At 42.3% G+C, this 13,074-nt stretch overlaps 1 protein-coding gene across 9 annotated transcripts in view; it reads left to right on the forward strand.

Moving 5' to 3' along the window:
* The window catches only part of LOC124165907 (unconventional myosin-XV), a 366,313-nt gene that overhangs the window by 104,867 nt on the left and 248,372 nt on the right, over positions 1–13,074 (forward strand). For all 9 annotated transcript variants that reach the window (XM_046543447.1, XM_046543452.1, XM_046543465.1 and 6 more), the window contains exon 3: positions 9,793–9,903. In XM_046543447.1, the coding sequence (XP_046399403.1) occupies positions 9,793–9,903 (111 nt within the window). The remainder of the gene's footprint in view (positions 1–9,792; positions 9,904–13,074) is intronic.

Here is a 13,074-nt window from a genome sequence, read left to right on the forward strand (position 1 = left end):
AACGCTGCGTCCTGCGCCTAATTGCTTATCACAAGCTGTGCCATCATATTTCGTGAGCGTTGTGCAACTTCGCTTGAATGCGGAAACTTTTCGGATATGAACGAAAGTGGGAAGTCTGGAGGCGGTGGGGAATGAGGAAAAGGCTTGCGCGGCGAGAATCCCATGCCATCCCTATCAGACCATATCAATGGAGAACTGGCAACCGCGGCTGTTGCGTGCATTTGTGCCTCGGTTAATTTCAAGCCACCTATCTCCTCCATTAAATCCTTCGCCTCGAGTCGGGAGAAATTCTCCCGAGGGTGGATTCCTTCTTGCGTGGAGCAGCACTGTGACGTATCCCAACGATTTCAGTATATCTCCCAAGCTCGCCACAATCTTGCAGGCTGAAGTTCCGTCAAAAGTGGCTTTTTTTATTTATTTCAAAAGTCCACATACAGCAATATTGCCAATTTATAGTGGCCCAATAACAACAAAATATATAACTAGAAAACAAAATACATTCAATGTAACGGGAATCAGATGCATAAAATATGCCGAGAATCAAATCCTTGAAATAAAAGAATACAAGTTCATAAAACTAAAGGGAATCGGAGCAGTGGTAAGAAAAGGGAAATGTTGCTATTGATGTTCAGATAGGTAAGATAGAGCCAAGTTAGAAAAGAGGTTCGGGGATAGGGAAAAGGGATAAATATTCGGAGGAAGGGAATTAAGAAGTGAGGGGAGGCGGAAAAATATTGAGAGTTGAATGAGTGATAATCCGGGAACTATTATGTGGAGCAGTGAGTGGCTTGATGGCGAATGCTTGATGAATTTAATCTATTACTCTCATGATGACGTTTACTGACTATTTTTGGGTCATTGCTCCCTAAAATGAGAGCTGAGGTTGTTTAAACATTTTTCCAGGCCATGTAAAAATGTGTTTACCCTGGTTGAGTATACAGTAGCTTCATCAGGACTCCTTTAAGCCATCAACTTAATGCTTGATGGCGATATTTGGTGGAACTTGGTGACAGGAAACATAATGAAAGATACACTGTTGTATGTTCCACGGGAGTTCACCTGACCGACCCAGGTTTCGACATTGCACCTTTGAAAATGACATACTTAGTGGAAAATACAACAGTGTATCTTTTATTGTTTCCTTTAAGCCAGCAAAGCGTTTATCGGCTAAAGATTTAGCATTCATTTAAAGAGATAGCATTCATTTAAGATATTCTACCGGTAGGTTTACATTGAGTATTTTGCAAATCTCCTTATCGAAATTCCCTTCTCTACGACCAATTAAGCTTGTTACCTTTCTTTTTCCCCTATAAATCCTTATATCTTCCTTCCCGTTGTCCGCTTACCTGATATTCTTATTCTTCCCTCTAAAGTCCCCTCTCCTTGCATGCTTGCTTTTCCGCTGACGTTTTCAGTAAGAGGAAAACCCCAGAGTGGAAGTAATAGGGTATGCTCAAATAGCCTGTTGACGAAAGTGAATGTTTGGTTTGAAAAAAGGTTTGGGAAGGATTCACGAAGAGGCTCATTTGTCGGGAGAAGTTTCTTCAAACAGTACATATGCACCTTCAAAATTGTTGCTAATATCTTTTAGCCCTTAATTTCTTCTGATCCTGTAGCGTAATTTTAAAATATAGAACTTCTGATGACTTAAAAACCTGTGTCAAAATGGAGTCTGTATCTACTCATACTTATTTACGTAAATATCGTCGTACTGTTGGGAAACGTAATTTTACGTATACGAGCCGTTTCGAATGAACCTCTTTAACGCTCGTAATATTATATCGGTCAGTTTCTCTTGATCAACCCCTCGCCAATTTGATGAAATCAGCTTTGTAATCTCGTTTCACCGGACGCCGTATCAGTGTTTGCAATCGTTCTCCTCTGTTTACTTTAGGTCTCAAGGATCCTATATTTCGTGACTTAAATCTATACCCCGTGGATTCCGGTCTGGATTTTCGTGCGATTAGAAGTTTTGAGGAAGCAAAGGCTCTCTTTTCCGGTGTTCATTTTCACGGAAGCAAATTTCATTTGTTGTTGACATCGTACCATGACGCTTCATCACAGAATACTATTCTATAAGCGACTCACTGTCGTTACTGCCGTTCTCTTTGTCCCATAATCATTAGTCTCATAATCATCCTAAGATTGGTATGACGCAGCTCTCCATTCCTCCCCTCTAATCCGCTAGCCTCTTCATAGCGACATAAGTATCTCTTTTACATCCTATATAACCTGTCCTACGGAACTCTTTCGGGGCCGTCCATATGCCCTCCTTCCCTTTCACCTGTCCGTCTACGATTGTTTTCGTCAGGCCATTATAGCTGACAGAAATCTTAGTAAAATTTTACGTTACATGAAATCGGTGTTTCTAAATGTGAGCTCATCAGTGATGTTAAAATTTTGCAGTTTCAGGCATTTTAACTGTTTTATTTTGATATTTCATAGTTTAGTATTTCTTATTCAGCTACATTCTAAAAGATATATTTATTTTGCCGCTTACATTTTACTGTCTATACTTTCTAAATTCTGTTAGAGAAATGACTTACTTGAAGCAAGTTTAGATTGTTTTATCCGTGGCTTAAAGAAAAAACGTATACTTCGCTTTAAGTTACGTCAGATAGTATGGTGAGTAAATGACGAATCTTCTAAGCTGGGGGAAACTCCTTGAAAAATTGACTCCTTGAATTTTCTTGGAAGGCTCAAATTATTCAATACAACAACTTTAAATGCATCATTCGGTATAGCTAATTACTGCATTGGAAATGTTGATTTAACAAACTTTAGTTTGTTTACAAACTTAATTTCTAGGAGGGTTGATATCAAATTTTCTTTTCTTTATTAGTTCAAGTACTTATTCTTATATCCTTAGCTTCACAAATATCTTAATGACTCCGTTTGAAGCAGTAGAAAGTGCGAAGTTTTAATCGCGGTTCATAGGCATGGCCATAATTAAGGCGCAGAATTTATATTCATGCAAACCGGATTATAATCCTACCCGTGAAGGCGAATTTTTTTATTTATGTTTCTATCGAAGATTCCGTGGTCGCCAATGCGTGAGATGTTGGTCAATGAAATGGGCTAGTTTCACCCGTTTCTAACGGAGACCGTTTTCCACGTCAGTGCGATCATTAATATGCTCTCACTTGGTCGGGACGCCCTTTTGCCTCTATCGATACATGATTTCACCCCGTCGTCAGACGGAGCACCCAGCACTCTCTTTTATAACTTCCGCTAACTCCCTCGACCACCCTCCTTCTCCTACCTTTGCCCACTCTCCGTTTCCCTGCTCATGCATCCCATCGTGGAGGTAAGCATGTTTGATAGTTCGACCAGTCGAAATCATCTCCATTGGTTTCGATGATGGAATTTGGGGCTATTTCGATCCTCGAAATTGTTGATTATGGGCTGGTTCACCGATTTCCATGTAAGTATTGCCGACTTTATTAAGGTTTCAAAATTTAAAGGGAACCCTATTTCTCCGTTTTTCAATACGTAGCCTAATTCTCGAGGTATTCGCGACGAAGAATCACTTGCTTCAGACCCTTTTCAGCTAACTTAATGACGTAAGTAACTCACACCAAGCAGGTTACCGCTCCTCGATTACTCCGCGGCGAGTTAATATGCCGTACGTGGGCTGTTGTTGTTTACCCTTTTGTGAGCAATGAGAGTGTAGGGAAATGACCGAAAACATTAGGGCTACTGGATGCTGTGATGCGGGAATGGGCCTGCTTATATGCTGCCCTTCTCCGGTCAGGTTCAGGCTCTGTGTGTAGATATTTGAACCTGACCGGAGAAGGGCAGCATATAAGCATGCCCATTCCCGCATCACAGCATCCAGTAGCCCTGATGATGAGCGCCGAGTCGGAGCTCGAAACGTCGGCCACTATGAAGCCTTTAACCCGGTGGGAAACCGGAGAGAAGTTTACTCACATCATTCGCCGGGAAAGTATCAAATCTTTCTTGACCGAAAACATTGTTGTGAATGTCATAAAATGTAATTTTAATTTCCTCTAGAGAAGAAAATTGATATCTTTATCATAGCTCAACATTGTGTGTAGATATTTGTTTGAAATTCAATGATTATTCGCAACTTTAGGCCAACCTTGACCAGCGATTTTGGCAACCCTGGACTAACATGGGCCACAGCTGACCAGCCATAATTGCAAATGTAAAAGCGATTATGATCGTAGATAATCGGTGACCATACTTGTCTATCTCTTACATAGCGTCATCACATGTTACGTCGGAGCATGCCTATATGGAGATCATATTTCAGCTGCCAAAGTCTACCCTGGAGCAACCCTATCTGCGCAAGCGGACTCTCCATTTCTCTTCTCGTTTGTCGGATGGTGGAGATATGTGGTCGAGGGAGAGATAGAGGCGGGGAGAGAAAGGGGGTGGTCTCTTTTACGGTCGCGGCTCATGCCATGAACCGAAGAGCTTCCTCCGCTGCGCCGGAGGGATCTCCACAGCGGGACCTTCAGGCGGAAACGAAAGAAGGGTGCCCGGGGACCCGCCAGCGGCGAGTGGGTTGGCCGCGACGCACCTCTCCCGTCTATCCCTCTCCGCTGCAGAAAAGCGGGAGATAAAATCGCGAGCATGCTCTCCTCTTCTTCTTCCCCTGCGCCTCTTTCGCCGACCGGATATATCCCCTGGAATCGTGGAGCGCTCGGCTGGCGTAGGTGGAATGAGGAAGCGGAGCACGTCTGGGGAAAGGATGAGTTGCTCTCCGAGCGGCGCGAATACGGAAGGAAAGGGCTCCATCACGCTCCTAGCACGCGTGAGGTGCTCTAAACATGGCATTAAAATGAAGAAAAAATAGATCAAGTTATGTTTCGTGCCATATTGTGTTCTAACACCCCTAGCCAATATCCCTTCCGTGCCGCAGCATGGGAGTTTCTATTTTATTTCTGGAACGGAACAGGCCGCCTATTCTGTAAGAATAAGCTACACAAACCATAAGTCACGGTAATCTTTATTGGAATAGATACCACTCCATTTATTACCGCAAAATCGATTCTTATGTAAGAATATGTTTAATGTTAGCAGTTTACATTGCGTCTCCCAAGAGTATATTATTTTGACAGTTCTAGCTAAGTAATGAACGTAGCTAGATAACTTACGTAGCTAGAATTGATTTGGAATACCCAAAATAAACTGTTTATATCGATTAATTAATCTTGTGAACCTTTGCAAAGTCAATGTGTTTATATGTTTATCTGGTTAAGCAATCGCTACTATAATCGTGCAAAATATATGCTTAATTTAACGAAGCTCAAAGTCTTTAATTTATTAAGCTATTTATGGGGATAGGAAATGCAAGGGAAGGAAGATTTAATTAATTAATTTCTATGAAAACGCCTCATTATCTTACCCAACATTAGGGTATGAAGGGTAAACAACGTTCTATTAGTTCTATTCCCGCCGGATAAAAAACTACATTTCACCCAACGTTTCGAGCTCCGACTCGTGGCTTATAATCAGGTGTGCTGAATGGAGTATTTAACACAGAGGGAATCCCGAGAAAAGTTTACCCGCACAATTTGCCGGGATAGCGTCATATCTTATTTAAAGTTCGATTAATTTATATTTGTTGGTGGTTTCCGAAAACAGCTCTATACGGCCTTTTACATCGGGGTTATAAATATCTTAACAGTTAAACTTACACAAACGATCATGGCTTGGATAGAGGTAACATACCCAGGCGGGATTCAAACCCGCGACCTCCTGTTTGGCAGGCGAGGACTTTACCTACCGCCACCAAGGCCGGCGGGGAAAATGAAATAAATTGTTTCATTTTATGGCCAAGGGATCATGTGGGGTGGTTAAGGAAGGCTAAATAAGTTTATATTTGTAAGTGAACATGTCGGTTAGAGAATCAAGGGTTGAGGCATGGTGGGGGAGTAAGCTTGATGATAACGGGGAGAGGCGCGCAAGGGAGTCGACTTTGTCTGGTCTACGGTTGTTAGTTCGAGTGGGGAGAACATGGGGTCCCTCCTCCTCCCCTGAGCTTTTGAGTTCCTCCCTTTGGCCCCCACTCCACCGTCCCCACGCCGTATCACTGGCACCCCACCCCCTGACGATCTCTTCCACGCATGAGCCGTGACACCCACCCTCCCCCTCCCCCTTCTCCTCTCGTGTGCACATTGAGAGCGCCTCAGGGCGAGTCCTGGCCACCAAACGGGCGAGGTGGCAGACGGTACCTAATGGTCACCGGAGGCGGTTTTGCGCTTTCCATATTGGACACAGGAAAAAAAGAATAAACAATAAATAGGAATCCCCGCATAGGACTTGGGAGTGGAGTGTTGTGTTAGCATGTGAACGTGTGTTTGTGATTTTTTTATACGCGTATCTTCGATCTTTCATTGGGAAATTTAAACAAGTGCAATTTGTGCTTATCAAGTGCGCCTAGAGAGAGTTATTATATTGGAAATCTGTGGCTGTGTGCAGTGGCTCCTGAGAATGTCTTTGGATACATGACACACCAAAATGGATTAATTGTGGCCTTCTAGGATGTTTAATTAACCTTGAGGAAGTGTCTCTAATCTGACTTTGAACCATGTCAGGCGAGGAATGGATTGTTTTTTAATCGATTTTTCAATCATTTTATCACGAGCATCTTATGTAGCTAAAGCCTCTCATTAAGGAAAGGTACTGAACAGTTTTATGTCATTAGGTACTTATTTTATTTAACGGTGTATTGATGAACGGACACGACTTGATTTTTTCTCTAATTAGTAAACGGGACATAGATACTGGCATGAGGTAAAAAATCCTGCGCTGCTGCAGCCGAAAAGTTAACGATATTTCTAACTGGATAACAGGAATGTCGTAAGAAAAGGGAATTAAGGAATATTGACTTGGATCTTATTTTATCAACTACGTTACGTCTTTCTTCATGCTAATGACGGAGAACTTATGTACAGAGAAGGTATATGTTTTTAATTATTACGACTCTAATGCAATCTGAAAACAGATATTGACAAGGATGAGGACTGTTTTCAAAATAATATCGTACGTTTATATGAGGAATCTTATTTTTTTTTAATCACTTATTCTCGTTGACATTGTTCATAGCTTCCAGTACAGATTTCATCTGCAATAAGGTAGAATATTCTCATACTTTTTTTGTGGCTATGAAATTGCTTTCGGTGCGCAGTTTTCAAAGTTTGTATTAAGGGAGTAGTTGGCTTTTCCCGGTTGAGGAAAAATCATTTTGAATTTATTTTGCGTTGAATTATTACTGTAAGATTACTGAGATTACGCAATGGGTTCATTAAACTATGTTGAATTACATCTTTTAAACATAGTTTTAAGTATTTTCCTAATTTAGTTGTGTTTAATCACAGAAAATTACCCAAATAGACCTGAAATTTTTAAAACCTTTGGTCTCTACCCCTTAAATAATCAAACGGGAAATTTGAATGTGGCGTTATGATGCCGCGTATTTTTGTTTTTCGTGTCAATATCTATGAAATGATATGTGTTACATTCAAGTACCGCTAGAATTCTCCGTGATACCCCTTTGTTACGAATCTGCTCCCATTAAGAAAGAAGGTCAGCCAAACACTCTTTTTGGCAGCGTGCACCTCTGGTATGAGCCCCCGGCCTGAGGCATCTCCTGAATGACAATGAAGTGCCCTTTATGTCGCGTACGATTTATCACACGAAACCAATCCGCTTTGAACTGAGCACCTCGACACGGATACACTCCATGCCAAGATTGAGGGAAGATGTCAACCTGACCAGGTCTTCCGCCGACGCATCGCAGGAAATTCAGATCGAAGCTCCGTTTGGCACTACTTTCGTTCCATATTTCGGTCTAACTCTCCTCGCTAAAACTCAGATTCGGGTCCACCCCCGACTCCTTGAGCCTTTCTTTTCCTCAACGTATTCCCCTTCCGATCCTCCGCACTGGCTGGTGCACAGCCATGGTTGCACGAGGATTCTGTTCCTGTTTTAGAGTGGCGAGAGAAGGCGCTCGAAAAAGTTGAGCCCTATCGAAGAAGACTCATCCAGGATATTCTTTTGCTCATCAAATAGTTATCCACCCTACGGATAAAAACATTGTATTATCCTTGAGGTGTGTCTTTTATTCGCAAAATGCATAAAAGGTACGAGTGGAGTCTAGCGGACGCCCGCGCGAGCGTTGAAGTCACCGGGTTCGGTCTCCGCTTCCGGAGGCGCTGGTTGGAACTCGAGGAGAGCGTAGGCAACGTCAGCGGCGTCGCCCAGCGCCTCGTCGGCGAGAAGTCCGGAAGGTCCCTCAGCCCCTGGAGGGCCGCCGGCCTCCTGATGGGACAGCGCCTGCGGTCCCGGAAGGACAAAGCGGCCGCCGAGGACGTCGGCTGGACACCCGCGGAGCCCAAGCGGCGCGGCGCCCGCAGGACCTACTCCCTGGATTGCGAACCCGAATCGGAACGTAGGAGACAAAGGAAGCGCTCCACGGCCAAAGAATCCTCCGTACCCCGAGCGCAGAGCTTCGAGTCGAGGGTGAACAGGGACGCGGAAGATAAGGTGGCCAGAGGCGGAAGGGCAGCACCCGTATCCCGCTCTATCAGGCGTCCTCGCTCCGTGGATACTCTGTGGTTCGTCAGGGGTGCCCACGATGAGAACGACTTCGACTACCCACCAGTTGACGTTCCGCGGGGTAGGACCTCGGGCAGAGCTTCCGGGAGAGCTACCCCGCACGCCACCTCGACTCCGCTGGTGTCCCACAAGCGGCAAATGTCTTCGGAGACGGCCAAGGATGTGGCCGAGAAGCCTCCCATGCCAAAGAGCGCGACCCCGCACTGTGTGAGAAAGGCCAGGCTGAGGAATAGGCATTCGATATCGTCGGTGCACGCCCTGGAAGCCAAGTCTAGGGGGGAAGATAGCGACGAGGAGGATCGGCGGTCCCACCGCGCAGCCCGCCGGTCCTACTCGCAGCCGCCATCGCTCGAGAGGGTCATATCCGTGGTGCCACCGAAAGATGACATATTCGTGCCTGTGGCAAGCGCTAGGGGGTTGGAGTGGGAGCAGCAGCCGAGGCAGAAGCTGAAGGAGCAGCAGGAGAATCTACTGCAGCAGCAACCGCACCGCGGGTCCCGTCGGAGGCGCAGTAGGAGGAAGGTTCAGAAGCAGCAGGACTCGTTGGCAATGCCTCCGCGGGCCAGGAGTTCTTTTCGAGCAAACGTGGTACGAGTTTGGCGTTTAATTGATGTTACCATTTATTTTCCTCACTATAAACTCTTCTTCACTCGTACGCAAAGTGTTGATTACCCTTTAGCCTAGACGACCGAATGTCTCGCTTTATTTTGCGGAGATGATATATTGACGGCTGTCAAAGGACTGATTGGAGAAGTGAATATTTTTAACGTAGTTGTGCGGGTTTATGGTATTTTAAGAATCTTGATCTATTCTAATCGCTTTCTAATCTAAGTTTGAAATCCAATGCTACTATTTTCCTGACTGCATTTTTCAAAGTCCTTGCAACTTTTCGTTTGTGAATTGGGGGTGTGGTCTGATGTCTGCATTTTTAACTGCCTTTCATCAGTTTTTATTACTGAATATGACTTGTTTTTTAGTATTTTGGCATATAATTTAGGGTTGAGAAAGAAAGTTTTGGGCCTTCACAAAACACTGGTAAATTCCATTTCATAAAATTTTGTACTTTTTACATAAAATGTCTTGTCGATAAATTTTTCCTACTTATGCTATTTTAATGACTTTCTCTGTGCATGGCTAATGATGGATTTATTGGAGAATTACCGTAATATGTCGGATGATTCACATACTTTTCTTCGTTTCCAGGGTGACCTAGTATGGTTCGACCCCGGGGTAGGGTACGTCCTTCCTGGGGAAGTCCTGGAGTATCATCGTGCTGGTCAAGTCGTCACTGTCCAGGCAGTCATTGGTGGAAAGGTAAGCTGAAATAGCCGTATAGAGTGAAATGACGCCACCATTCGAGCTTGGCAATTAAAATTCATGGTGAAATCGGATTTCCGTCAAATTATATTGGGAAAGGGGCGCCCTGGGGCGGTTATGAAACTTCCTTAAGGTTCTAAATAGTTATCACCCAGAATTGAAATTACTAAATTAAATTGTTATTAAATAAAATGATTAAACCTAAATTAAAATGACTAATCGCAAAAAATGCTTATTATTCTGGTAAGGTATCATACATGATACATGATTTACGCTCCCCAATTCAATTATGTCATCCACATAGATACGGTTATCCATGGTAACTCCACGGTGCTTCGATGACAACGTGCATCGTGGCTGCATTTGCATCCTTACTGATTGCACAGTATTATTTTAAATGACAATTTCCATCTTAATGTAGCGTGTATTGGGCCAGAATCACGCAATATGACCATGTTCGTACTCCGCCATGAAATTTTCTTTGTCATTTATTATTTTTAATTGATCTTCTAATAACGGCAGTTTGGAGTATAAACTCAAACTGTACTGACAGCGCAGCATTTTAAGTATCCTTATGTCAATTTTTGAAAATTTTATTGAAAGACGCGTATTAGTTAAAGGTGGGGGAGCAATTTTTTTCAATAACTTGAGTGTCCTCGGGAAATCAACTAACAGTCTGGAGTTTTAAATGAATTTAAAACAGGAAAGAGGTTTGGCACAAAAAAAATCGTGATGTTCTTCACTACGTTTACCGCTAGCATGTAATAAATAATCAAATTTCCTTGCCATTGGTCGATAAAAAATGAATAAAATCATGCGTCTCGCCTGATATCTTATTCATGTTTCTGTTATGTCGTAATTATTTGATCTTGCTTTGCTTCTTGCAGAACGGTAGTTTAACCGGGTGGTCACCTAACAAAAATATAGGAACGCGAGTTTGGATGATTTTATACCAATTATATGCTCTACTTATGCTCCTATTTATTTTTTTTCTCTTTAGAAGAAGAAATTTAATTTTTATCAAATTTTGAAATGCCTAATTTTTCGTCCACGAATCCGTAGGGTTTAAAACTTTAAAATAGGAATGAACCGGTTGTGCTTTTTTTGGTTGGCTTTATACTCTCGTATTTAATTTTATTATTTCCTCCGAGACATATTTTAACGATAACTGTTTCTAGGTACTATTTTTAATGAATTTTGGGATGCTAAATGTGGTAAACCTTGTTCTTTTTTAAAAAAAAAAAAAGCTCCACACCGCCTGTAGTAATACGTTTACCAATTTAGAGCAATGCGTTTGAAAATTCTATGGAGTTTTCAAAAAGAAGGATCTAGGGGTATTTTTTCTTCATGTAATAAAAGATAACTTGAGCACGACATATTGCCAATGCCATGGTCTTTTTTGACCTGAATGGGAAGTTGGCATTAGTGATGGTATTATTGGGAAAAGGGTCAGTTACATTTACTTGGACTTTATTCAAAACCTTCTAGTGATAATGAATTCGTCTCTGAGTCTGTGTAGTTCGTTCGCTCAATGTAGATCTGTATGATCAGTGCATTTAAAGAGGAAGGATGCGTTTGTAGCTCTTCGGAGACTAATTAATAAGACATTAAGACGAATTGAATATATCATTATCGTGAAATGTTTACACTTCAATGTCTTTCTTTAATATTTTTTAATTAAGTTAATCATGCAATGGTAAAAACATTTACTTTTGGGGACGAAGGTAATTGTTTCAAGACAAATCGTTGAGGGAAAGGAATTGGGGTTTTAGCTTTACTGCCCAAAGATAATAAGCCTGGCATAATGCATTGAAAAGCCATATTCATTCCGCAGATGATTCAATATGGCCTTTATTGCATTTTCTATTTCTGTTTTCGAGGATTTAAAAGTATTAAATCATCGCGCATTTTGTGTCGTTTTGCTTTATTCCATGGAAAGTAAGAATAATTAATCGTTTCAAAGTAAGGTATGACGTTTTCCGGACAGCAAAATGGTAATAACACTATAAAATAGTAAAATAGTGATTATTATAGGATGTGCTGCAAATGAAATTAGCAGTTGGTTGTGTCGGTTATTTGGATAATTGACGTCCTTGAATAATGTAATAATTACGTAAGGAACGTGAACTTAAAGTCCCTAAATCATGTTTCGACTTCAGTGTAATTAGCTGATGTTATATGTTTTCATCGGTATCAGCTGGATGTCTTTCGTACGAATATGGGGATCGGGTTGGTGTGGTGGCTAGAGTGTTGGCTTCCCACCCGGTAGGCCCAGGTTCAAATCCCGGCAGCGGCAGAGAATTTTCAAAGACTGCCCGATCCCTGCTTGAATGTTGTGTGGAGGACATTTCAAGCGCAACACTCCGTCCGTCGGATGGGACGTTAAGCCGTGGTCCCCTTGGCGCCTTTCGTTAAGAGCAGGCCAATGCCGACGCCAGGTTTCTCTCCACCCTTCCTTGCCTACCCTTTCCTCATGGCGCAAATGACCTCAGCTGTCGGTCGCCTTCTCCAAATACCATACCATCGTACGAATATGTTGCGTAATTTATTTCCGATTGAATAAGGCCCCGTGATTCGAGGCCGTGGACTCGAATTGTGTCGCCGGGCTGCTTAAAATGCTGGTCGCGGGGCTGAACGGAGGTTCAGGAAATCAATGCCAGGTTTCATGTACTACCTGTGTTAGCTCACCTTTTCGTTCCGCCGTAATACTTAAAATTAGGTTGTGCGAGCTAGCATCACTTTTAGTTCATTGGGTAGCTCTATTTCGAATTATCTTTCGTCATGATTCAATAATTAACCGGCGTGCAAAATTATAAAAGTAATGCTATAATTTCGCGTTCACTCATAGTGCCAAATGTCCATTATTCTAACAAGAAGAAGATTATTGAAAGTAAATATCACTAAACGCTCCATTCCGTTGCCTAAAATTTATCCCGTTTTATTTTCAATATCGTCATTCTCGTTGGAAAACCAACATACAGTCCAGAGTTTTAAAGGTATTTAAAACAGGAAAGAGGTTTGGCACCAAAAAACTTCGCTATGTTCTTCATCACGTTTACCGCCAAGTTATAATAAAATTCCACTATTCTTGCCGATCCTCCATAAAAATTGAATAAAATCATTCGTTTCTTCGGATTTATTTTTCATGTGTCTGTTATGTCGTATTTA

Source organism: Ischnura elegans, chromosome 1 (genome assembly GCF_921293095.1).
Source record: "Ischnura elegans chromosome 1, ioIscEleg1.1, whole genome shotgun sequence".
Classification (NCBI taxonomy): Eukaryota; Metazoa; Arthropoda; class Insecta; order Odonata; family Coenagrionidae; genus Ischnura; species Ischnura elegans.